The sequence below is a fragment of the Ophidiomyces ophidiicola genome (genome assembly GCF_022830035.1).
Source record: "Ophidiomyces ophidiicola strain CBS 122913 chromosome Unknown scaffold_35, whole genome shotgun sequence".
Lineage (NCBI taxonomy): Eukaryota > Fungi > Ascomycota > Eurotiomycetes > Onygenales > Onygenaceae > Ophidiomyces > Ophidiomyces ophidiicola.
In genome coordinates, this window is record NW_026054675.1 from 1 (window position 1) to 25,322 (window position 25,322).

The 25,322-nt window shown below is 50.7% G+C and overlaps 10 protein-coding genes across 10 annotated transcripts; 7 read left to right on the forward strand and 3 right to left on the reverse strand.

Moving 5' to 3' along the window:
- Positions 1–378: 378 nt before the first annotated feature.
- Positions 379–661, forward strand: LOZ57_006021 (uncharacterized protein; the record flags this gene model as incomplete). Its single annotated transcript, XM_049255045.1, has 2 exons — positions 379–413; positions 487–661. The coding sequence occupies 2 exons, from the start codon at positions 379–381 to the stop codon at positions 659–661; spliced, it is 210 nt and encodes a 69-aa protein (XP_049105900.1).
- Positions 662–768: 107 nt separating this feature from the next.
- On the forward strand, positions 769–2,337 carry LOZ57_006022 (uncharacterized protein; the record flags this gene model as incomplete). Its single annotated transcript, XM_049255046.1, has 1 exon — positions 769–2,337. The coding sequence occupies one exon, from the start codon at positions 769–771 to the stop codon at positions 2,335–2,337; it is 1,569 nt and encodes a 522-aa protein (XP_049105901.1).
- Positions 2,338–4,517: 2,180 nt separating this feature from the next.
- Positions 4,518–8,991, forward strand: LOZ57_006023 (uncharacterized protein; the record flags this gene model as incomplete). Its single annotated transcript, XM_049255047.1, has 3 exons — positions 4,518–4,535; positions 4,598–5,395; positions 5,464–8,991. 3 exons carry the CDS (start codon positions 4,518–4,520, stop codon positions 8,989–8,991), a joined length of 4,344 nt encoding a protein of 1,447 aa, XP_049105902.1.
- Positions 8,992–10,064: 1,073 nt separating this feature from the next.
- LOZ57_006024 (uncharacterized protein) lies at positions 10,065–11,270 on the reverse strand (the record flags this gene model as incomplete). Its single annotated transcript, XM_049255048.1, has 3 exons — positions 10,065–10,704; positions 10,756–10,958; positions 11,007–11,270. The coding sequence occupies 3 exons, from the start codon at positions 11,268–11,270 to the stop codon at positions 10,065–10,067; spliced, it is 1,107 nt and encodes a 368-aa protein (XP_049105903.1).
- A 2,512-nt stretch (positions 11,271–13,782) lies between these two features.
- Positions 13,783–16,716, forward strand: LOZ57_006025 (uncharacterized protein; the record flags this gene model as incomplete). Its single annotated transcript, XM_049255049.1, has 1 exon — positions 13,783–16,716. One exon carries the CDS (start codon positions 13,783–13,785, stop codon positions 16,714–16,716), a length of 2,934 nt encoding a protein of 977 aa, XP_049105904.1.
- Positions 16,717–17,044: 328 nt separating this feature from the next.
- LOZ57_006026 (uncharacterized protein) lies at positions 17,045–18,299 on the forward strand (the record flags this gene model as incomplete). The annotated part of the gene is made up of 4 exons (XM_049255050.1): positions 17,045–17,107; positions 17,178–17,359; positions 17,438–18,053; positions 18,111–18,299. The coding sequence occupies 4 exons, from the start codon at positions 17,045–17,047 to the stop codon at positions 18,297–18,299; spliced, it is 1,050 nt and encodes a 349-aa protein (XP_049105905.1).
- Positions 18,300–19,052: 753 nt separating this feature from the next.
- LOZ57_006027 (uncharacterized protein) lies at positions 19,053–19,969 on the forward strand (the record flags this gene model as incomplete). Its single annotated transcript, XM_049255051.1, has 2 exons — positions 19,053–19,528; positions 19,594–19,969. 2 exons carry the CDS (start codon positions 19,053–19,055, stop codon positions 19,967–19,969), a joined length of 852 nt encoding a protein of 283 aa, XP_049105906.1.
- Positions 19,970–20,049: 80 nt separating this feature from the next.
- RIT1 (tRNA A64-2'-O-ribosylphosphate transferase) lies at positions 20,050–21,612 on the reverse strand (the record flags this gene model as incomplete). Its single annotated transcript, XM_049255052.1, has 5 exons — positions 20,050–20,201; positions 20,264–20,921; positions 20,973–21,145; positions 21,198–21,232; positions 21,284–21,612. The coding sequence occupies 5 exons, from the start codon at positions 21,610–21,612 to the stop codon at positions 20,050–20,052; spliced, it is 1,347 nt and encodes a 448-aa protein (XP_049105907.1).
- Positions 21,613–22,489: 877 nt separating this feature from the next.
- On the forward strand, positions 22,490–23,363 carry LOZ57_006029 (uncharacterized protein; the record flags this gene model as incomplete). The annotated part of the gene is made up of 2 exons (XM_049255053.1): positions 22,490–22,498; positions 22,638–23,363. 2 exons carry the CDS (start codon positions 22,490–22,492, stop codon positions 23,361–23,363), a joined length of 735 nt encoding a protein of 244 aa, XP_049105908.1.
- Positions 23,364–24,097: 734 nt separating this feature from the next.
- Positions 24,098–25,121, reverse strand: LOZ57_006030 (uncharacterized protein; the record flags this gene model as incomplete). Its single annotated transcript, XM_049255054.1, has 4 exons — positions 24,098–24,221; positions 24,278–24,643; positions 24,699–25,011; positions 25,070–25,121. The coding sequence occupies 4 exons, from the start codon at positions 25,119–25,121 to the stop codon at positions 24,098–24,100; spliced, it is 855 nt and encodes a 284-aa protein (XP_049105909.1).
- Between the last annotated feature and the right edge of the window lie 201 nt (positions 25,122–25,322).

Below are 25,322 nucleotides of genomic sequence, written 5' to 3' on the forward strand. Positions count from 1 at the left end.
CATCCCATAGCCTACCCTCCTCCTCCCCAGCAGACATTCCCCCCTCCTCCCCCACAGAATTATAACTATCCACCTCCGCCGGGCGCTCAAGAGGCTACCAAATTTTCCCCGCCTCCGACTGGCGGCCCTTTCTCTCCCCCCCCCCCCCCCCCCCCCCCCCCCCTCCCCCCCTCACCGCCTGCTCCTTCAGTGGCGAATCCGCCCGTCGCCCGCCTGCTGAGCCCGCCGGCGTCTTCCCTCCTCGCCGTCCGTCGCCTTCTTCCTCCCATCTCGCGCTGGCGGGGCTTGACGCTGCCTGCCTGTCTGCCTCTCTGCCGCTCTCCCACTCCCACTCCCACGCCCACTGCCACTCCCCGTCCACCACACCCCCCGCCCACCATGCCTCTCGACGAAGAGGGCGCCAAATGGTCCTGGTATGTGTGCCCTCGCTCCCCTGCGCGCGCGTGAGTATATATATATATATAACTGACCCGGCCTGGCCCCCAGCGAGCCGTGCATCAGAGGCCATCGCTCGTCCAAATGCCAGCACTTCGACCGTCTGATGATGAAGGTGCCCAAGGCCGGCCGTCCGCTCGCCAAATGCCCGCATCCCAAGGGCACCTGTAGCTGCCAGAAGATCTATGCCTTCATGGTCCGCATCCCCAAAGGTGAGCACAATTGAGACTTTTCTTGTCCCTGCTGCAATCCCGCTGCTTGTTTGTCCATCTGTCTGACGTCCGCTCGCCCGCAGGCTCGACGTGCCTCTGCCGGCCGCTGTATAAAGTCCCCATGGCCGGCACCGAGCCCGGCCAGTCGCCCGCCCAGCAGCTGTCGCCCAAGGCCAGCCCGTCGCTGTCCGCGCCGCCGTCCACCGGCCCCACGCCCAGCCGTGTGCAGAAGCGGACGCGCCGCCAGAACAGCCTGCAGACTACCTCCGAGCTCGTTGCCAAAGGCCTCGCTGCTCTCGCCGATGCCCCCGACCAGCCCGCCCGCGAGCCTCCCGCCGCCGCTGCCGTCTTCCGTCTCGCCGCCGTGCCGCCCGAGCAGCCCTATCCGCGTCCCGCCGCGCTGTCCAGCAGCCGTCCTGACCTGGCCTTGCGCCCGCCGAATGGCGCCCTGGTGGCCCCGAATCCCCCGGCCCCGGCCATGGCCCCCTTCAGCCAGCCCGCCAGCGTGCCCGCCTCGCCCACTGCCCGCTGCCCCGCGCCCTGCTGCGATACTACCCGCACCGCCGAGCGGAACTCGACGCAGCAGCAGCAGCCTAAGGCCTCCTCGCCCTTTGCCTATGCCTATCCCCAGTCGCCGTATCCCTATCTGCCCTTTGAACGCCAGTTCTCCGCCCTCGACCGCCCGCCCTCTGTGCATGTCAAGGCCGAGTATGCCAACGGCATCTTGCCCCAGAATCCCAGCCTGGCAGCTATCCCGGTCTCGTTACCCGGCCCGCCGTCGTACGCCGGCACGCATTTTACGACGAACGACATCGGACAATCCGTGCTGCCGTCGCACATCCCCAATATCTTTACTGCTGATTACAGCGGGCTGGAGCCGCAGTCCCGCCACAACTGCGGCTGCGGCGATGGCTGCCAGTGCCTGGGCTGCGCCTCGCACCCGTTCAATGATACCACCCGCCAGTACATCCAGGAGATGGGATACATGATGGCCTTCGAGAACGAGGACGACGCCAACCAGCAGACCTCGCAGTATAACACGCACGGCTTCTCGCCGCCTTTTGACGCCTACAAATTCCACCAGAACCTCTACGACCAAAGCGCGGCGGCCGCTGCAGCCGCTGCCGCGCAAGACGCCTCCTCCAGCACCAACACCGCCGCCACCAACAACCACAGCAACAACACTCACACCAACGGCACCAATAATCCTAATTACCGCTACCAGTCCACCACCGCCGCCGCCTCGTCCTTCGCCCACGATTTCTCCCTCCCCAGCCCCGTGCTGTACGACCAGTCGCACGAGGCCGTCATGCAGCCTGCCGCCTACTACACCCTCGAGTACCCCGTCGGCATCCCCGCCCCGTCCCGCTGCTACAACGCCGTCGGCACCTGCCAATGCGATATCAACTGCAAGTGCATCGGCTGCCTCACCCACGACGGCCACAACGGCATCTCGCTCGAGCCCACGCGCCCGCCCGAAGCCGCCGCCGCCACCACCACCGCGAAGAAGTCGCCTACCACGACGAAGAATACTATGACGACAACAACAACGACGACGGCAAATGGCATTGCGGCGCCGCCGCCGCAATCGATTCTGGAGGAACCGCCGGCAACGGCGACTCCGGCCACCACGGCGACGGTAACGAATGGTGCGGTCTTGGGCTCGCGGGATAATAGGACCACGGATTGAACAAGAAAATAAAAAAGAAAAAAAGTTGCTTTGCCTGGTTTTTATATTTTTATCCGGCTCTCTCCTTGGTTCTCGCCACCATCCGCCATCTAAATGCATAATTCTTTCTTTTTTTTTTCTCTTCTTATGATACCCCCCCGCCGCCCATCCAATACGCTGGCAGGTGATGATGTGCCACTCCCCCCCCCCCCCCCCCCCCCCCCCCCCCCCCCCCCCCCCCCCCCCCCCCCCCCCCCCCCCCCCCCCCCCCCCCCCCCCCCCCTCCCCCTCCTCGCACTCTCTTCTTTTTTTTTTTTTTTTTTTTTTTTTTTTTTTTTTTTTTTTTTTTTTTTTTTTTTTTTTTTTTTTTTTTTTTTTTTTTTTTTTTTTTTTTTTTTTTTTTTTTTTTTTTTTCTTTTTTTTTATCCCCCCCCCCCCCCCCCCCCAAACCCGCGCGGGGGGTAGTGTGCCCCCCCCCCCCCCCCCCCCCCCCCCCCCCGCAAACTTTTCCCGCCTCATACCCGCGTTGATCGCTAGAAAAATTGTATTTTTCTTTTGATGTGATTATTGTGTGTGTGTATCTGAAATCTTCTTCTCCTTTTTATTTTTCATGTTACTTCCTTTTTTTTATTGCATTCAAAACACGTGGATTTTTCTGTCTGTAAATAGTGACATTATTACTCTTTTGTAGATAATCACTAAACTACCTGCTACTCTCTTCTCAGGGCGTTTTTTTTGTTTTTCTGTACCTTTTATTTTTATTTTTTTTTTTCTTTTTCTTTTTTCCTTCCCCGTGATAGAAAGAAATAGTCCCTGGAGGCCTTTTTTCTTTTCTTTCTTTTTTTTTTTTTCTGAATTTAATTGCCGAACATCATATCCGAGGCTTTTCCGATGGTGCATGGTTAATAGTTTGTTTTTTGACCCCAGTCTGCCCAGCAGCACTCTAACCAGATCTTGCTATTACTGTCCTGCTCTTTTCTTTTCATGTGTGTATAATGCAAGACTTTTTTTTTTATTCGTTGCAAGTACCAATAGCGCAGAAGTGCAAGAGCAAGCAAGAAAAAATACACAACAAGTTTTCCCTCAATATATCATGGACTCGATCTAAATTGCTTTCCAACCAACAAAAACCAAGGGCGAGAGGGAGATACACACACACATAGATCCCCCCTGGGCCCTTTCTATAAAACCAGCCGCACGCGTAGAAATGTTAATACAGCATATTTTGCGTTTTCCTCTCCTCCTCTCTTCCGTTTCTCAAGGCTTTTTTTTTGCTATACAGAACTCCCTCGTAGTCTCCCCCCCCCCCCATTTATTTCCCCTTGAAAGCGCATGCGTATGTTTATGTATGTACGTACGTCCATCCTCGAACCCCAATATTACCCTCCCCTTCTTCACGACTTCCGCTCCTTGCCCCAGACCTTATCTCCCCGGCGGAACGACGCTACCCCACATAATCAATCAGTATACACATACATACCCTACCTACCCACCACAAGGACTAAAGGAGTCATACCATCAGCCTCCTCCCACGCCCTACCGGCGCCAAAACCCAGCCCGACCCACGCCGGCCACGCGCGCCGCTTGAACAGCAGCACCGAGAAGATCACGCCGAACGAGAGCCCGAGCGTCGAGCGGATGAGGAGTGAGGATACGGCGCGGTCCCACTGTGGCGGGGGGGAGGGGGAGGTGTGTTAGTATTGGGTGCTGGTGTGTTCCGTGGGGGGGGGGTGGGGGGAGAGTGTATTCACACCTTGTCGTTGAGGAGCGCTTCGCTGACGGGCCGCGTGGATTGCGGGACGGGCACGACGGGCGCTGCGGCGGCGTCTTTGGAGTCTGCCATGGTTGTTTTTGTGTGTGTTTTTGCTGTGTGGGCGTTTGGTTCAATTGTCAGTAGGGCAAATCATTCCTTGGCTCCTCAATGGCTCGAGGGGGTAGTGTATTGTACCTGGTGTCTAAGGATCTGGGGTTTGATATCGGATCTTCCGCCTTGGGGCCGCCGGGTCTCGATGTTGGGCTGGTTGGTGCTGGGAAAGACCGGTTGTGGTGCTTCCCGGGCGGTCCGCAAATAACTACATAGTTAACCCGGAAAAATAACGGCCCGGCGGCGCTGGTAATCGTCAAGTTTATTTTTCTAGAGAGAGAGAGTGGAATTGGTTTGACGGCTGCGAAGCTTTCGGGGGCTGCGCTATTTTGCCAGCATGGCTGTTCTAGCAGAGGTAAGATGCCTTACTTGCGCTTTTATTGAATGGCGCTGATTGTGCGTGTGTGTTTTTGCTAGGTTCCCAAGTCCTACGAAGCTCTGGTGCAGCTGGAGAAGAGCAGCTATGGTTCGCCGCAGGACCACGTCAGAGAGGCGGCGCGGATCATTGGGGTTGATCTAGACACTATCCTGCAGATTGAGAGTGAGGGAGCTAAGAGTGCTCCCGGAGTGCTTCCTGCCGCGGCACCAAAGGAGGAATGGGTGCTGCGGTGGCTGCTGAAAAAATTAACGGTGCCAGCGAGCAAGACGACGTCGAATTACCGGCTCGAGAATCTTACGTGGACACTTTTCCATCTGCTGCTGGACAGAATCCCCGCCAGAACGGTGGCGATACTCCTGACCGAGAACAAGTTTCTGCTCGTCTTGCAGACGTCCTTGGAGGAACTACGGGAGCTGATATCATCACCACCTTCGACATCGGATGCCCCGCGAGATGATGGCTCGGCCGGCAAAAAGCATGCCAAAAGCGGTAAAAAGCGAAAGAGAACGGAAGATGATGCCGCCGACGGCGGCCCGCAACGCTCGTCCACGGCGCCCAACTCCCCCGCGGACACGTTCATGTCGGTGATCGCGGCGGTGAAGCACCTCGTCGAGCTGGCAGACAGGGTCCCGGCTGCGCAGGCTGCACTCAAGGCACAGCTGAAGCTGGTCTTACGGGGAGATCCAGCGACTGCGGCGAATATTCTCCGCCAGGCCTTGCAGAGTGCCGCGGCGACGGGGCACATGACCGAGCGGTCATTTGTTGGCTTGTCCGCTGTGGTGGAAATCTGGAACCTGAGGTCTGAGAGCTTGGACGGATCTGTGAGCTTGAGTAATGTTTGTGGCTCCCTCCCCCTTATTTTTGGCAGGATGTGGCTTTTTGAGTTTATATTAATGTCTTACAGGGTCTTTTTTGTTCAAGAGTCTTGGGACCTGCTCTGCAGCTGCTCCTAAATAACGCATCAACTCAGGATGAAACGAGGACCAGGCATCCCCTTGTGCAAGCTATCGAAAGATTGGTTGTACTACATGTTACCTTGCCTCTCCGAGAGCTCTTCTTTTCAACTCCCACCAACAATCAAAACGCTCAAGACGACCGGGTTTCCCCAGATACCATTGACACTATTTCGAAGGGACTTGCTTCCCGGTTAGGGGATGATGCAAACATAGCCCCTAGCCTTCTGTCGATTCTACTTGAGATATCTACCCGTGCTCTGCCGCGAGACACGTTCAAACGTCAGATGAAGGAGGCAGCATGGCTGGAGACCCTATTCGTGGTTCTCTCTGCGCGCGCTGGGTTTGATTTGTATACAGACTCCCGGAAAAAATCTGACCCGGCTATACTACAGTGTCTATTCCAGGTTGCTATTGATCGGGCATTTACCTTGTCTCTCGGTACACTCGTGCGATACACTGTGCGATTTTCCGGGCTGCTTCAGAGCAGCAGGAGTGAAATACCATGGAAATTGGTCTCACAGGTGATTCAACTTGGCGTTGATGTTTTCCTGCCCAATTCAGGACTCAGTGAATCAAAACCCCTTCTGGATTCCCTGGTGACTTGTCTCACTTCGGTCTGCCAGTCTCCCCAGCAGACTTTCGACGTTACGTATACGTTGATGAAGAACGGTGTTGTTCTACCTTTACTAAAGGGCTTCTTCGCGGCGAGAGATGGAGATGCATTCCTTCAAATTTGGAGTAGTCAACTTAAACTCTTAGACAAACGTCGTTCAGAGTGCGCCGATTTGCCTCCTTTTTCCGTCTGGGAAGATGATGACATCTCTCGAGCGTATGGAGAGTTACTCTCTGTTAACTATGCCTCTGCACGCGTCGAGTCTCAGATCGAGAGGGTCGTCTCGGCTTTGTCCAACTCCGATGATATACCAACGGCGTATGCCGATGTTGTGGTTTTGGACTCGATGCTGATGGTTGGATCAGAGAAGGACAGAAAACTGCAATCAGGCCTTTCTTGTGGGAATGTTTTAGAGACTTTGATAGCCTTTATCAAGTCCTCTTCTGGCGCTCTTTGGAAATGGCGCTTATGGAGAATTTCTCGGAATTTTATTGATGCCTCCGGCGCCCCAAATAGCACCCTTCCTGAAACTGTTACCTCATCTATGCTGCCTACCGCTCTGGAAACTATTGAACGATTTCGCAAGAAGACTTCGGCCTCGACCAACAATGCACAATGCCAAGAAGCCTTTTGGAGCTGTAAATTCGCCACTTGCTTTGCTGAAGAGCTAGAAGAAGCCGCTGCTACGCAGTATCTGGATAAAATCGCTTCAATACTTTGTGTCCTGCTCAGAAACTCTCCGGAATTTGCGGGTGTAGGCTGGAACGGTCGCATTGAAACTCTTATTTCCCACCAAACTGTAGCAATTGGGTGCCTAGCAACGTTATTATCAAACAACAAAGCTTTGGGTCTTCTATCAGCGGAATCCCGACGAAAGCTTTTTTTGGTATTTCTATCTGCAGCCTATCCAACTGAAGCAACGCAATCAAAAGAGGTTGTGCGCAATGAAACTCTTGAAGATTCATGTCCACAGCTACCAAACCTTTGGCACGACTTTGTATCCTACGATTTTCTTTACACTTCGTCGAATGTTGTGTACGACTTGACTTTCGTTTTGTCCGAGCAACTAAAGGAGGGCAAGAAAAACCGTGAGTTTCTTGTGAAAAGCCTTTTAAATATCCCCGTTAAATTGATGCCGCGCCACCAAAGAGGCAGTTTACTGGATCTCCTTGAGCAAATTCTCATGGAAGCTCCCAGGCCGGAAACGAAGGTTGACATTGTTTCTCTCATGGCGAAGTTGGTTGCTGCACCAAAATCGCCTGCCAAAATCACGAGCGATAGTAAAAATCTTTGGAAGTTGGCGGCATCTGTATCTACTCAAGATGTTCGGGCCGAGTCGGATTTCTTCCGTGCTTTTGATCAGCTACACTGTGCGGTGGTCTCAAAGATGTTGACTCCGTCAGGAGAGTTGGATGCATTTGGCGAAGAGACATTTGCCGTGGTTTCTGAGATAGGTGGGAAGATGGCGACTATCAATCTCGATACGGCGGAGCATTATTTGTTGTTCTTGTCCCTAAATCTGCTCCACAAACACCAGACGGATTTTGATGATAGGAAACGAAAACACATCCAAACGTTGCGAGCAAAAACCTTTAAGAAATTCGTTTCAGATCTCAAGACTTTATCACGAGAATTAAAAAAGGAGCCGTCCAGACCGCATCTTGTGGTCGGGATCTTGGAAATTTCAAAAACTTTAGAAGATCTGATACGGAAAGATAAAAAAGCTTTGCGGTATTTCCAGAAGCTTGACAAATATTTAAGTGTCTCCAGCTGTGCTGAAAGTATTAGAAATTCTGTTAAACGGCAAAAGATGTCATATGAAACCACGGAATCGGAGGTCACCACCAGCCTCCTCAGTTACGCTCCGTTCCTCAAAATACATCAACTCCAAACAAGAGACCAGAAATTGTCTGCTCATACAATTTACGCCCAGTTGTCATCTTTACCAAAAGAAGCTCTGGTTGGCTTCATCCGTGACTCGCGAATCTCAATTTCTTCAGGGGAGCACTTGGCCTATCGGTTACTGTTGATTGGCATGGCTCTAGCCTTGCTAGATCCGATTGAAGATAGAGAAAGTTCGGAATCTCTTGAATTAACCGCAACTTTCACCGAAATCACCGAGGTTCTGACAAAATGTACGTCGATTGAGGCCTTCAGTCTCGCGTCGGAATGTCTTGATATAATACTACGCACGCAAGCCCGTTCAGTATCCCAATGGAACGTTGACAATATCATCGCCACTTTTGCTATTATTGCGTCGCCAGCGGGCCCCCAGATCGCACGCTGCGATGCGGGAGCTGTATACACACGTACATGTCGTCTGCTAGGGACAATTTTTGGACTATACCGTAAGAAGATGAGCGGGAGGCTTCACCTCGTCCTCCCGGTCTTGCAACAACTATTGCGATGCCTCTTCTCGGGCGATTCCCGATCGATGAAGCAGTCACGCTTCCTGTCCACATTGCCCCCATGGCTTGGAAGCAGGGGCCCAACGCCCCTGACCGCCGAACATGCTGGCCAATATACACGCTTGCTGACGTCGCTCTGCGACCCAACGGTGTCGGCGGTTGAAAATCACCGTGGAGGCTTTAGTCAAGGCTTGAGTGACAACACGAAGAAAGTAAAGAGCCTCGTCAGCCAACACCTCCAGTATCTCATCATAGAATATGCAGGGTTGCAATTACGTGGCCACCTAACGCCTGACATGAAAGCGGTCCTGATGCCAGGGTGGTATGCCGTTCTAGATGTCATGTCGAAGACAACCTTGCGAGCAATGAATGCGAGCATGGATTCATCGTCAAGGGCGGTGTTCAAAGGGTTATATGACGATTATGTGAAATTTGGGCGGTGGAATCATGACTGATTTTGGGGGTGTTGAGATGGAGATGGCCAGTACAACACTGGACACGGCCCCTTATTTTATCGACAGTGCTGTATCCCACTCTGTACACTATCGTCTATAGATGCTCCACGCCCAAAAATACTGTTTTGAGCGGATTACTCGTACCGGTTTTTAGCGCTGGAGAGCACGCAAGGTAGCATTATCCGCACGCTTGTTTAGGGTGGGATCCAATCGGCGATGGCCGCTAGCGAGCATCTGTACATCATCCTCATCGGCACGGAGGGCTCCGTCAATCTAGCTCGGACCTCGAAAAACACGTATTTCTTCCCATGAGTACGGAGTAATGAAAACGTTCCCACAACATGCTTGGTGTTGCAGGGGCCCCGTTCTGACCCCCTGGCACCACACAGCGGTAGAAGGTCCAATTAGTGGCTGAGTCGCGTCGCGGCCAGCCATAACAGTCTACGAAAAATAATACACACACACACACACAGACATCCTCTCCTATGGGACTATTTGGGGATGATGCTGCACTTGAGGCGAAGGCAGAGGAAAGATAAAATATTTTGTCAAGACACTGCATGTCCTGCCGAGGCTGTGTGATGGTACTAGCTGGTAGCCTGTTCCTTCAAGGTCGAGCCAGGTCGTATGTGCTAGCAGAACTATGCGGGGCTAGGCCACGGCTTTTAATTAAACACGAACGCTGTGTCATTGAAGAAACTCCGCTCTTTCGCATGGGTTCGTGCACTGCGCGTAGCATCAACCTCCAACAATAATTCCCAGCAGTAACTCGTCATGAATTTGGAAACGCGCTACGCTGCTTTCATTGCTAAGCCTTGGGGCTCTGAGACTGGGTTTGCCCTCGCCGGTGCTGGTGCTGTATGAGACATATCGAGCTTGAATTCAAGATCTCTAAAGCTGAGAGCAAACCCCCACAGACCGTGGTGTTGCTTGGGATTATTGTAACCCAGAAATGCCCCGCTTAAATGATTCAATAAAGAAATATAATTACAAGAAAAAGCTATCAAAAGTCATCAATACCATTTTTGATGCCCAAGACAAGTTTCCATGAGAGAAAGGGAAAAAAAAAACGTTCATGATCGGCGACGATGTTTACGAGGTCTGCAGACCTTCGTCTGTGATGGTGGCTTTGACACTGGGATAGGGGCCTGTTCTGGATTTTGCGATGGAGTTGGCATTGGGGTTAGCGTCTGAACTGGAGGGCGGCTTGCCGATGGGAGCGGAGATTGAACCGGTGGGCGACTCGCCGATGGGAGCGGAGATTGAACTGGTGGACGGTTTGATGATGGAGCAGGGGATTGAACTGGTGGAGGAGATGGCGATGGGGTTGGCGTCTGGACTGGCGGTTGACTTGACGATGGCGCTGGTGACTGTCCAGGGACTTGAATGGGTTTATCCGAGCCAGGTGCTAAATTTGCAAGGAGGAAATCAACCATAACGCCAACTCTGGAATATACTCCGGCGTATGAGCTGTTGGCGCACCCAATTCCCCACGATACCACGCCGACAACGGTATTCGTTCCGGTGATGAAAAGAGGACCGCCGCTGTCTCCACCGCAGGCATCTTTGCCCTCATCTTTGGCGCAGATCATGTTTTCAGTAATAGTGTGAGAAGTTTTCGCATACAAGGCTTTACACTCCTGGCGGGAGACGACTTTGACCATAGTCTTTCTTAGTTTATCAACGTGCTCTCCTTTATGCTTTAACTGTCCCCTGATTTTAGAATAAGCACCATTCTTTAAACAAACAGAGATAAGCACATACCATCCCGCAACTGTAACATTTGTGCCTGCAGTAACATCTGATCCTTTTTGTTCTATTTTAGCATAACCAATTTTGCTGCTTGCTCGGATTGATGCATTCAAGTGTAAAATAGCAAAATCATTGTCGTGTCTAGGCTGAGGAGCGTATTCAGGGTGAAGTATAATTTTTTCAACGCCCACTTGAATGCCACCTGAATTCCACAACTATGAAAATGTGAGTATAACTTCCAGAATGAAGGCGAAATGACATACATTAGACCCCGCCCGGACTATAACATCGGTATCATACGCGTGAATACAATGAGCCGCTGTAAGGACAGTCTTTGCATTGATCAAGGCTCCTCCGCATTGCTTCGTGCCGCTTACAGTAAAATGAACGAGAGAAGGGAAATCGCCATCACCAGCCTCGACGCCGCCGACAATTCTAGAATCACCCTCGGGGAGTTGAGCGATAGCTGCTGCCATCGCTACAGCCGGTATGGCGAGGGCAGCAGCAATTGAAAGGAGTGGAGCCATAGTTGGAACTATGAATTTAAACGAATGTATATGGTAAGGAACGACTGAGAAAATGCTCTGAGGGGGTTATTTGGCTTGGTCCCGGGGGGATAGCTTTTATAATAACAAGCCAAACAAGGCCCTGGGCCCCTATTCTCACATGCCCACTTTCTCAACTCCACCCACGTCTAATGTAGACAGCCCACGCAAGACCGTACCGCAGACGTAGCATGCCACGGGTTATGGAGTTCAAGAACCAGTAATTTTCAAGCGCGTATTATGGTTGGTGAATTATCCAAGTTGCCGCGCGGAAGTGGGGATAAGGGTGAAGCGTTTCTAATTTCGCCCCGTACTTCGTATCAGAAGTAATTTGGCCAAGTACACTGCGATGGTCCGTTTCTGGCTCAATCTGCACAAGATCACGGTTCAGGCTCTCGAAGTCCCTTATTTATATTTGTCTTCATGTCGCACTTATTATTGCCGCTGCTGACGCGACATGAAGATATTTATCAACGCATTTCTAGACGGCCATTATTGGAGGCCGGCCTTCGAAATTTTTATGCCAAGTCTGCAGATATCAGCTATCCTTGTGTTGTCTGTGTGCTGATCGTACACCCAAGACCAGATGGGATTTTTTTTGAAGCACCGGGCATAATTGCCCAAAACACACCATCATCGAGGGAAAAATAATATCCCGAACCAAACCAATGGTAGTCGGAGACTAGAGAGAATGAAACGAAATACCGTACGGAGTATGGCTTTCCAGGCGCACGGAAAACCAGAACCGTAGCTTGGAGCGGAGAAGAAGATCGAAGGCTTTAGCGAGCGGGCTATTCCCAAACATACTTCATCTGTACGGAGTATAAGGTTAATCTCCGCGGCCGAAATTTGGTAGCAGAATTGAGCTGTCCAAAGGCAAGCCGTAAACTAATGAAAATAATATTAACAGAAGGACGTTTCTTGGAGAAAACTTGCCGGTTCCCGTTTTCCCCACCCGCTGTGGCGAACCCAGGAGCTCCTCCATCAGACGAAACATTTAGGGGCTTGACTTTCTTGACTCTTTTAGGGAAGACGCTGGAAACATAATTTAACAAATGATCATCAGGTTCGTGGGTCGTCAAGAAAACTTCCGACTTGGCCCACTAGTTGACTAATAGTCTTGGTGGAGCTTGCAGGCAGCCGGGCTGGTGCAGGCTATGGAACGTACGGAGTAGTACTGTTCCTTACATGTCTGGACCGAGAACTTGGCCCGCGTAGTACGATCATCTGTAAGATCCGAGGGGTGTTTTGGCGGCCCCGCTCCTATGCCTTGACCCAATTTCCCGTCGCGATTGCGATGCCTTCGCTGGGCCCTTTTTCTTGCGGAATGGCGTTAAATGATAATAACTAGGTCATGCATCGAGACCTCGATCTCTATCCTCCCACGGCATCGTATTTCGGCCGATTTTTGCCGTCCAAGGAACGATAGCCTCAAAGCTGCTGCCGGTGGCCGGTAGGATGCGGGGCAAGGGGGCTCCGTAGAAGTAGCGCGGCGGCTCGTGGCTACCACTTCAGCCAATTGCTCTGACTGGGCGCCGTGTTTGAGAGCATATCATCACAGGCTCAGTCCACTGTGCTGTCTGGCTGGCGGCTGGCTGCTGGCCGACCTGGGTGTGCTGTCCGCCAGGCTGCGCAAGGACTGTGCGATGTGTTGCTTGCTTGTGGTTGGGATAGCGAGTGTGGAGGTTGTTCCCGCTGTGGGTCGGGTCCTGAAACAGAGTGGCTCGCAGCGCTAACTAGTCCGCTTTGGGCCCTGCTGCCTTACGCCCCGTCCGTACAGTGAACAGGAGCTGTACGGCCACTGAACGGCGTCGAGACCGTGCCATAATACTCAAAGGCCCTGCCCTGCCCGCTGCCGATTCTCACGCTTCGGTTTCTGGCATAAGTGGTATCTGCCACCGTCCTGGATGACGATGTGTTTTGGCCCTCCTCACAACGCCGCGATTGTACCACGGATAGAAGACGCGTGACGGCCTGGCGGCTGGACCATCATTGAAATGGATCTGATGGCTACACCCATACGACTGCGCGAACAGCTATGGGTAGCCATGCCGCTGATATGTGAAAGCTGTCCTGAACCTAAGGGTAGCTGCACCGCCAATGGAAGGTCGTGTAACTAATGCGGCCTCCGAGAAATAACTATCGAATGATGTCAACCCCTGCAAACATCGTTTCTGCCTGGTTGATGCGTTGGGTGCCTGGAGGTGAATGTTTCATACTGGCAGAAAATCTCTGGTATCGATTTTCTTTAGCTTTCAATGCAATTTTGCATGGTCATTGTTAACTAATCCACACACTGCTGGAACTTGGAAGAGCCCGATCAAAGGAACATAGGCGGAGGCCAAATCGGGTAAGGTCCTCTTGAAGTCGCACAGCTCGAAACGATCACCGCCAGCCTTTCTCTGGTCCCATCTTGGGTGTCGGGCAGCTGGACAGGAAACCGCTCTCCGCCGAAGTATGTGTATAAAGAGCCTGACGAGGTGAAGCCGCCGAAATGCGATTTGGATACGGTCTCTGTCTCCGCATAGCTTCGAGCAGCCTTCCACGCAGTTCAACTCACCAATTTCGCGCAATCAATACATATCTTCAGTCCCCATCTTCAAAGCAGCCTTATTCCTCCTCGAAGACTCCAAGTGACAAGCAGTCCATACACACGATGACTTTAGCAGCTAATGACGCTCTGCCCGCCACCCTTAAGTCGATTACCGACACGAAGCTCAAGGAGCTTTCTAAAAAGCAGACACTCTTTGAATCTCGCAAGAAAGCAATATACGATGAAGCCGCAAATCAGCAAACTCTCGAAGATAAAGTCAGAATTCTCCTAGAGGGCGTGGCTCGTGTCAAAGGGTTTCCAGACGATGGTCTAGACACAACCGACGCAGATGACGCCGTCATTAGATCTGATGGGCAACGGGTCTCGGCTCGACATGTATACTATAATATTCGTCGAGAGCTCGTTCAACGTAAATACGACTCTTCAATATCTGATGCCAGACTAAGGCAGTCCGAGGAAGAGCTCCGCAAGCAGCTCGAGTTCATCAGCGCTAAACATGAACATGCCCTGTTCTTCAATCGGCTGGTGACGGAGTGGCTAAACAACCCTCGTAACCCTGTACCCGAAGTCCCTGATGGTAAAGATCTAGGTGCATCCTACAAACAACTTGAACGCAAGGAGGTGCAGGAACAGCGTACACAGTGGGAAAAGTTGGTGTTTGAGCGCCGGCAGGTGGATAGTGAAAAAATCAAGAGCTATCTTACGAACCTATTCCACCAATCCAGCTTATCTGAGCAAGCACTCAAAGATTTCCGTAAAAGGATCCAGCTATCTAGCAAACAGTTTCTAACAAAAGATGATCACTTTACTCTCAGCTCTTTAAAGTGGATCATCGGCGGGGTGATCAGTAAAGACATTTTGTCTACTGACAAGGTGGCTATCCTTAGAGAGTTCCTCGTCAATGACGCCGTTGCGCAAGAAGTTGCGGATGTGCTGAATGTTCGGATGGCACAGCTGGATAACTGGTCGTGGAGCTCCAGTCCAATTCCTGTGGAGATGAGGCGGCACCTAAATGGCAAATACCGAGCTTACATGGATGAGGATATCTTGGATGCCATGTTCTTACACTACATTGGTGTCAAATGGAGCATTCAATTCAAAGAACTTTTCATGTCGCTTTTCAATTCGCATGCCTGGAAAGCACAATCCGCAAGAATCCCAAAGCAGGATATTGAGAGGCGAAAATATTTCTTGTACGAAAATGGTAGAGAAGGTCGAGACGAGTACAATATTGTTGGGGCTAGAAAGAGCGATTTTCTGGAGAAGTACTTCATGTGTCAACTCCCTACAGATACTGACTCGATGGTGGTATACAACACCGATGCAGATCCGGAGGAAGAAAAGAAGAAAACCTTTGCTGATCTCAAACACTCGCTCCTCCATCTCGTCATGGCGGAAATCTGGCTTCACAAAGCACTACATGGAGAAATTACTATTGTCCAATCGGACTTTCGGTGGTTTGGGCCATCCCTACCCCACACAACTCTCTTGTCTATCCTCGAGTTCTTCCATGTTCCTCAAATATGGATAGATTTTTTCAGGCGTTTCCTCGAGGCCCCCTTGAGGTTTGTGCAAGATGGCGACGATGCGCCCATACGGGTGCGGCAAAATGGAGTTTCACTCAGCCACTCTATAAGTGACTGCCTCGGAGAGGTTTTGCTTTTCTGCCTCGACTTCTCTGTCAACCAGAACGCCGATGGATTGCTTCTCTATCGTCTACACGACGACTTTTGGTTTTGGGGACAAGAATCAACTTGCATCAAAGCATGGAAGGCTGTTACCGAGTTCTGCAGTGTGATGGGTTTGAATATTAATGAAGAAAAAAGTGGGATGGCGCGATTGTTTGGTAAAAAGCTGATGTCTCCAACAAACGATGACGGCGATTCTAAGTCGAGCGGCATTGGAGGTGATAATTCGTCTGTCTCCTCCAAATCCGAACCAATTATTTTGCCAAACGGATCAATAAAGTGGGGGTTTCTCAAGCTTAATGAGACCACGGGAAGATTTGAGGTCGACCAGAGCCAGATCGACGAACATATTCAGGAGTTAAGGCGACAACTTTCAGCGTGTAAAAGTGTTTTCAGCTGGGTTCAAGCATGGAACACATATATGGCACGGTTTATGAGCAACAACTTCGGAAAACCGGCACTCTGTCTTGGTCGTCCGCATCTCGAAATGGTCTTGTCAACTTTGAGACGCATCGAAAAGGAATTATTTGCCGAGAATACCGCAACAGGCGGCGTCTCAAATCATCTTCGCCAGGAAATTGAGAAGAAGTTTGGAATAACAGGCCTCCCAGATGGCTTCTTCTACCTTCCTGAGGAATACGGTGGTTTGTCATTGACCAACCCGTTTGTTTCCCTCATAGCGATGCGAGAAGGGATTAAGACCACGCCTGAGAGAATATTACGCTCCGCATTTATTGCGGAACAAAAAGAATATGCGACGGCGAAGGAAAAATATGAGAAACAGGGCCCTAATCAAACCTCTGTAGTATTAGCGGGCTCCAGCTCATCAGCCAGTTCGCCGTCCTCCACCACAGAGTTCATGCCATTGGAAGAATTTTTCCGATACAGTGAAACCACAAGCTATCTGATGAAGAAGGCGTACGAGGTGCTCCTGGAGCAGCCAAGCGAGGTTCCTGCTGCCTTTACTCCGGAGCTACAGAATGTGATCTCAACAAACGAATCGAATAAAAGCCTGTCCAGTGATTGGTATAGGTTGTCGTCATATTCTAAAGGTATTGTGGAGCTGTATCATCCTGGAATGCTGGAAAAATACGGTGGCCTCGCGGGAGTAGAAGATAAGACTCTGCCCCTGGGCGTGGTGAAGATCCTCAAAAGGGAGAGAATTAGATGGCACAGTTCGTTGTAATCGTTCCTTGAAGACCTTTGGAAAAAATGCTGTACGATTATGGATGAGAAATTTTGTACTACTTAAAAAAAGATACCCTCTGCTCAGCAATACTAAATATGTTACTCCCCTTTATGTAAAGTTCTCTGGGCTCTGTCGACCCTTCACCGACCTCTGTGTGAGCCAAATGGCCCCTTGAAACGGACTGTAGGCGATCTCCGTAGCAACCCAGAAGTGCGGGGTAAATCACATATGTAGCAACTACTCCGTGCTTACTGGGAGCTTGAGAAAATCGAGTTTATTTTACCCCTTAACTCGTAAGATCGAGCATGCAAGCATATAAACGAAGATGGTACAGTTGTCGAAACAGCCAGTAGACCTGGCTTTTACAAAAGCACTTCCAAAAATCGAAGTTAGTTCCTGCAGGGCTTTAATACGCAATGCTGGAACTTGCTAACATAATGTTAATCACCTTCCTTTAGCTACACGCTCATCTGAGCGGCAGTATATCCCGAGAATGTCTGCAGGAGCTTTGGGTCAGGGCAAAGGAGTCGGACATCAACTGTACAATTCCAAACCCAATGGAGGTCATGCCAAAAGGCAAAGTTGATTTTGACCTTGAAACGCAAGTACAAAATTTTTTTTTCACATCGGAGAGTCGATAGTGACTCGGCGAGCTGACTCAACTGCTTACGAGCAGGTTCTTTCCAATGTTTTCAAACTTGATATATCATCTTTGCAGTGACATAGAAGGGCTGCGATACTCTACACGTCGCGTCTTGCAGGACTTTCAAGAAGATGGAGTCCGATATCTGGAGCTGCGAACCACACCGCGCGAGAGCCAACGTCATGGAGTTTCAAAAAATGATTATGTGTCGACAGTTCTCGACGTGATCGATGAATTCGAGAATGATCAAATGTCAACATACTTGATCCTCTCTATTGACAGGACTAAATCGGCTGCAAACGCTCTTGAAGTCGTGGACTTGGCCGTCAAGTACAAGCACCGTGGGGTTGTTGCTGTAGAATTGAGCGGAGACCCATCTCGTGGAGATGTGTCCATATTCAAGGATGCTTTTGCCAGGGCAAAGGAGCATGGGCTCTATGTGACACTGCATTTTGCAGAAACAGCAAGCTCATCGTGCCCGGCCGAGCTAGAGACGTTACTCTCTTTTCAACCCGAAAGGTTGGGCCATGTGATCAATGTTCCCAATGAATTCAAGGAAGAGATTGCCCGACGTAGACTGGCCCTGGAGTTATGCCTGTCTTGCAACGTCCACGCAAAACTCATTCAAGGGAGTTTCCCCGATCACCATTTTGGATATTGGAGGCATCAAGATTGTCCAGTGATTCTCTGTGTAAGTCCTTTTGTTTTTCAAGCAAACAGGATGGCGAGAAGACTAATACTTCAAAAGACGGATGATGTTGCCTTTTTTGGTAGCCCACTGTCTAATGAATATCTATTGGCGGCTGAGCACTTTCAACTTGATCGCTCCTCGATTGTTGATTTGTGCAGAACTGCAGTTCCGGCAATATTTGGCAGCCAAGGAGAAAAAGATAGGATCCTCCAGTTGCTGTCTGATTTTGAAAAACAGGGTTGGTAGCTTACTAGCAGAAAATGGTCAAGTCGGTCTTCCACTCTGTACTTGCCATAGGGTCTTTGACGGCCTGTAAGCTGAAGCCAAGGTAACATACCTGGCATAATGTTAAGAAAATACCAATAGCCCTCCTTAACGGTTGGAAAAATCAGAATTTTTGTATAAAACAAATGATGATTCCCTGTGCAGTAGTATAGATGATCATTGTAACAACTGAAGAAAGAGACTGTATATTAGTTTTTTATTATCATATCCGAAATATGGTCATCCACTTGGCCGAAAGACCAGTACTGAAAGACCAGTACTCCCACACAACACCACAAAGAAGAGTGGAAATGATTTTCCTTGATAACCGACATCTCAAGTAGCAGTAATTTTCTGTTGGGTATGATTCAATTCAGTATATTGCTAGGATGCATGATTTTTGGCATAATGCTGCTAGGCTCAGAGGTCGTTTGCGTTTGTTTATTGTGATGATGCAATTGGGAGTGGATTTCGTAATCTGAGCCAGAAAAGACGTCACTTGCCACAACCCAATTCCGCAACCCATTGGACTGTTTAAAAAAAGGGAATAATCACTATTTTACATTCTTGCTGTCCGGAATTAAAGAGCACGAATTGCGCTGACTTGTCTCGAAGCTCCACAGAGCACGGAGTGGTAAATAACTACTGTTGAGTCGACTACCCCACCTGCTACCTTGTCAAACGAACAGCTTCCCCCGGAAACATCCCCGTGACCCCGTCCTTGCAAAACTCAACATGAGGCCAGGATACGCGATTACTGACGTCCTCCCACTCCCCAAATCTTCTGTCAAAATCCCCCGTCTTGGTTTCGGTGTCTACAAATCTCCTACCAGCGTTTGCGAAAACTCCTGCCTAGCCGCGCTTGAAGCTGGATATCGTCACATCGACACAGCTCAATTTTACGCTAATGAGCAAGAGGTGGGCGATGCGATCCGCGCGTCGGGTCTCGAAAGGGGGGATATCTTCGTGACTACGAAGATAATGACGCCGGCGGGGTCTTCGAAAGCGACATATGACAAAGTATTGGATAGTGTGCGGAAAATTGGTGGGGAGGATGGATATGTTGATTTATTCCTCATTCATTCGGCGAGCGCTGGCGCGACGGGTCGGAAGGAGATGTGGCTTGCCCTAGAAAAATTACTGGAAGAAGGCAAGACGCGCAGTATCGGCGTAAGCAACTATGGGGCCAAGCATATTGAAGAGATGAAGCAGTATGCGAAGATATGGCCGCCACATGTCAACCAAATAGAGGCAAGCATATTGCTTAATTCCCCAGTTCATTGAGGGTTTTTTCTGACCGCAATATCCTCTTTCAGCTGCATCCATGGTGCCAACAACGAGTTGTTGATGCATATTGCAAAAAACACGGGATCGTCATCGAGGCTTACTGCCCCTTAGTGCGAAACTATAAAGGAAATGCGCCAGTTTTAGTAGATCTAGCGAATAAGTATGGCAGGACCACAGCCCAGATTCTGCTGAGATATTCTCTGCAAAAGAATTGGGTCCCTCTTCCAAAGAGTGACAATCCGGAGAGAATCAGGGCCAATGCAAATATCTATGACTTCAGGCTTGCCGACGAGGATATGACAACTCTTGACGATTTGGAGATGGGCGCCGATGGGGCGATTGTCCAGGCAGTTGAAAACGAGTAAAATCATGTGAAGATACCCATGCCACTGTTAGGAATATGAAATTTTGTCTGATTTCAGCCTTTGCATCGATCCATTGCAGTTCAGTCTCGCCGTTCCATGAGATACCAATTTATCGACTGCAAGGTTGACCGTGATGGGTTTACATCATGTTTTGACGACACTATCCATGCCAGCCGTTGGCGGATATATTGTTTAGTTATGGGTTCCTGTCGCTTTTGGCGGGCGTAGACTCCTAAACTCGTCAGCGAATATATACCGGAAAATGTCACGGATATCGGAAAGTGAGGTGCCTACCATTTTCACCAAAGAATAGGCAAAGTACCATAAGAGCTACACCAACAGATAAATCTTTCCCAGTGTCACAGACTATAGTTAAATTTTGAGACGAGTCTTTGTTCAGGTTAATGGAAACAAATTCCTCAATTTTATCCAAAACTTTTCGTAAATCGCGGCTCCCAATCTTCCCTGTGTGGCATCCAAGATTGAATTGTGTGTTCTGTGAAACGGTTGGATCCCCATGACAATCGATTATTAGGCCGACAGCACGAGTTCTTTTGTCCAAAATTTTTCGATTACCAACAAAAATGTTTCCTGTAGGCGCGATAAGGGTTGTTTCCTCAGATGAGGGTGTTTGACGGTGTTTCTCAGTTAAGTCACGAATTATTTCAGGTAAATCTTCCTCTCTTGAATCCATCAAAATGCCTTTATGCTTCCAAAAGAGGTCTGGCGTGAGCCCGCAAGCCCACCCTTCGCTGTCATCTCCGGCTCCTTGGATATACCCACCTTCCGACATCTCAGCGCCTCGCACGCGTCTCGAGGCCGAGCATAGAACTATTAGATGGAAATTATTGCGGTCTGAGTAATCGGGATAATAGTAATCCCTGGTAGCCCATGCAATGCGTGCGGGTTTTCCCATTCTATGTTTTAGGCTACATAGGTCAAGCTGCAAATTCTAGAAAGGAGGTTAGACTGCCTTAGCTGTACGTGGAATTGGGAGGCTTACCTTGAACTGATCTACAAAACCATCAATCCGGCTTTGGATTTGCGATTCTTCAGACGCACCAAGAAAGTTTGGGGGAAACTGAACATCGCGGTATGCGATTTCCTCGGGAAACAGGGTTCTGTTCATGACAGCAGCCCAAATGGGAGCTGTCTTCGAGAGGGCATCTGGCATTGCTAAGGCAATTGTTAGCAATGCTGAGCGCAATACACGACCTAAATTTCGTACATTTCCCCCTTCTGGTCGAATCCACGATGATACATCTGTGAGATGTTTAGCTGCTTCCATCTACCGTGATTCACCAGCGCACCCACCCCCCATGTTCATTAAGAATGTCCAAAACCTGTAGATTTAGCCGGCGGAGGCTGAAATCCCACTGCCCTGCATGGCCATCGGTGCTCTTGAAATATGCACTGCCGGACTTGTGCTGGGTTGGAATATACCAGCTTCCACAACGCTCGTTGGCGACCAATGGCAGACCATAGTGGCCGGCCACTTCTTGGACGAATCTTGAATCTGTTTCAACGGACTTTAGCCTGTTCGTGATGGACAGGGTTGATCTTCGAAGGTCTGACAAGATGTGCGACAGGCTCTGGCTCTGGGACGGGAACTCAATGTCCGTAATCGAAATGGGCGCCGCCATGGCCAGCGACCAACCTGGGAGCCCGAAACCGCACGCCCTGGTTTGGTGCGAATGGCGCGTCACACGTGTTGGGGATCTGCGAGCAGCCCGCTCTCAGCAGCGCTCGTTGCGCGCACAGCGGGATGAGCCGGTGGCGGCTCTCTGTCCGGCGTGCAGTCCACTGGGGCCAAACTGACAGGCTCAGCGTCTCTGAGCCTCGATAGCACGGTGGCTTTCGTCGTCGGCCGGCGTCGTCGCCGTCGAGTTGACGTTGAATTTTGCTTGGAGAGGGGCACGGCGGTCCACTGAACTGGCGGATGAAGCATGTCCCCGGCTAGCATCGCGCGATGTGGACCTGGGTTTGACACCGTGGGCGAGTGCCAGCTTATCCGCAGCCAACACCTGGTCCACAGACTGGCATCGCGTCAGCGGCAACGGGGCCAGGGCGACGAAACCGGGCGTGGATTGGCCTGGGGCGCTGGAGAGCGGAGACGCTTCGCAGAACGGGAGACTCGCTGGCCTACAATCCCTGCTTCTCGCGCAGGAATCCTGCAGGCATTAACCGGCTAGGAGTGATGTTAAGAAGGGCAGACACAAGCAGCGCATGCACGGCTGCTGCACAGGCTGGTGATACTGCTGCTGCTGAGAACTGCCCCTCCCCCTCCAAGTGACGGTGCCTGCTGCCCCTCCAACTCACGTAACTTTCCTCCCTCTTTGTTTATCTTCTGCCGGAAACCTTCTCCAGAATTATCCCTCACCTCACTTCGCTGGCCCCCTTGCCTTCTTCTTCCTCTTCCTTCATCAACCACCTGCTTCTGCTCTGCTTGCCGCTCATCATCCTCCATTATCATCCATCTGCACAACCCAGAACGTTCTAACCAGCTCTCCATCATTCACAATGCCTAAGGTTTGTGCTTCATTGCAACCATCTCTTTGCCAGCTGGCTTTTGCTCAGTCTCTGTCTGTGAAATGACACGAGCCAGCAGTCAATCCTAGCAATTGCTCAAGGAGACTCGTTAAGCTGACGCTTTTTCTTCTGTCACCAGATCACTGAGATCCTTTTCGACTGTGACAATACTCTTGTCCTGTCTGAAGACTTGGCCTTCGAGGCCTGTGCCGATATCTCCAATGAGATCCTCGCGAAGAACAACATCAACCACCGCTACACTGGCGAGCAGCTCATCGTCGACTTTGTTGGACAGAACTTCCGCGGTATGATGGTCTCCTTGCAAGCCAAGTTCAACTTCACCATGGCCCCCGAGGAACTCGAAGCCTATGTCAAGGAGGAGGAAAACCGTGTCATTGCCAAACTCGTTGAGAAGGCTCAGCCCTGTGTTGGAGCTACCGAAGAGCTCGAGAAACTTGAGAAGTCTGGCAAGTACGGCCTCGCTGTTGTTTCTTCCTCTGCCCTCCGCCGTGTCCGCGCCTCCATCCAGAAGGTCAACCAGGAGCGTTTTTTCGACAAGGACCACGTTTTCAGTGCTGCAACTTCCCTCGAGAAGCCCACCACCAAGCCTGATCCAGCTATTTACTTGCATGCCATGAAGGTGTTGAAGAAGGAGCCGACTGAGTGTGTTGCTATTGAGGACAGCAAGAGCGGTGCTTTGAGTGCCATTCGCGCTGGAATCCCAGTCATTGCGTACGTTGGCAGCTACCACGGAGCCGCGAAGCAGACCGAGATGGCTGGTGTCCTTACCGATTTGGGATGCAAGGTTGTTATGAAAAACTGGTCTGAATTCGAAAAGTGCCTTGCTGAAATCGAGGCTCTTTAAACGACATTCGAGAAGACACTTTCCACCAGGTGTTCCATCTCTTTTTCCTTTGTTATCAGTCACGAAAAGACACGGCAGCTATGACAGCGATTCTCCATCTAGTTTACTTCTGCGATAGGCGATACGGTTCTTTTCTCGGCGTCAAATTCTTCAATTCGTTACTCACTAAACCGCTGTGGAGAGGAATGGGGTCGTTTGGTCGTTCTTCGATAGCAATCATAGCTAGTCACCCGAAACAGATAATAGACTTTTCATCTACATAGTCACGCTCCAAATCCTTTCCCTCATCATCGTCTGTTTCCAGCTACAGGGATGAGATCGTAGAACGTGATGTCAAGCTGTTGAAATCTATTTAGGTTGGTTGCAAGGCGTTATAGTGAATTAGTTATTAAAGGACATGAAAGGTGGCCGGCGCCATATGTATAAGACCTCATAGAATCAATCGCGGCCTTCAGGAAAAGGAGTTGGAAGCTGTCTTTTGATGGCACGACGAGCAAGACCAGATTAGGGTTGGACCCTGCTATTCCGGGGCTTTAGGTTGCGGAAGCCATGAACTCTAGCACGGGCCGCTCGCCTAACCGCACCCCTGTGCGCCCACAACAAGGGAAGTGGGAGCGATGGCGGACAACGGAGTATTTTCGGGCAACTGCAAATACGGACTACTCTATGGAGTACTGACACGTCGAGCGAATGACCCCCCTGCGAGCTTCTCCAATTTTACCCACTGCGCGGGCCTACATATACGCCGCGATGCTCACCGCCGCAGTAATACCAAGGTGCAAGAGCATGGAATATGGGGACCCTGACAACGACGCTGCAGAAGGTGTGACTTTGGGCGGGGTGGCGCTGTGAGAAGACCTTTGCAAATGATTAGCATCGTCGTGTCTACGCTTCGCGGGGAGCAGTCAACATACGATGTAGCTTGGTCTCCTTCAAACGAGGTCGAAGTCTCGCTGAGAAACTGTGCTGTGGGCTCCACCACCAGAGGCGCCGGCCAGGGTGTGATCGAACACGTCTGCAGCGCGGCTTGGTCCTTGAATTCCTTCTTGTACGCGTCAAACCCCGCGACGACTGACTTCATCTTGAAAAGAAGGCCGTTCGGGTCCGGGCCTGCCGGGTGGCTCAGCGTTTCGGTCGCTTGAGGCTGAGGAAACGATGAAAAGGGGACGTATACGGGCGTCGATGCCGTCACGCATGTCTCCTTGTTGTTGGATTTGGTTTGCAGCGTGCCGCTCCAGGTATATCCATCCGGCCAGGATACGAAGCTTGTGGGAAATGTACTGATCACTTCGTCAGCAGAAGCGGGCGCAAGGTGAACAAAGACGCTGGACTTACAGGACCGTTGTCTTAGCTAACCCTTGCTGAGTGTATGTCAGAGTTGACACTTGTTTCCCGTCCGAATTTGTGGGCGGGAGTGTGTATCCGCTCGGCAGACTATTATATATGGTGGACGTTCGAGTCGTGCCTTTAACCGTGTTGACGATTTTTACAATTGTGGCCGCCACGATAGTAGTTGAAATTGGCATAGGGAACCACCTGTATTCGTGCTGGACTCCGACCTTCACACTGCAAGATGGCGTGCATCGCTGGAGGGCCTGGCGTGCTGCAAACGCTTTGTACGCCACTGTATCATGGCCGGTTTTCTGCGCTACAATGAAGAGAGTTATTAACAGGCCTAGTTCCCAGACGAGTCTTTCATCACCTACTTGCCCCGAGACTGGCAGCAACAAGTACACTAATACAGCTGAAGAGAATCATTTTCTTCTTTGTATTAGGGTAAAATTTATAGATTATCAGATCTGTCGAGGCTAAGGAATGTGGTTGAGAAAAGCAAGACCTTATATGTTTGTGAACATTGACAAGCGCTGTCCGCGGGAAAAGGAATTATCTTGCGGCTCCATACAGCCACCCTACGCGAGTAGCCTAACACCTTCCCCGCCTTTGAATTCTTTTAAAAGA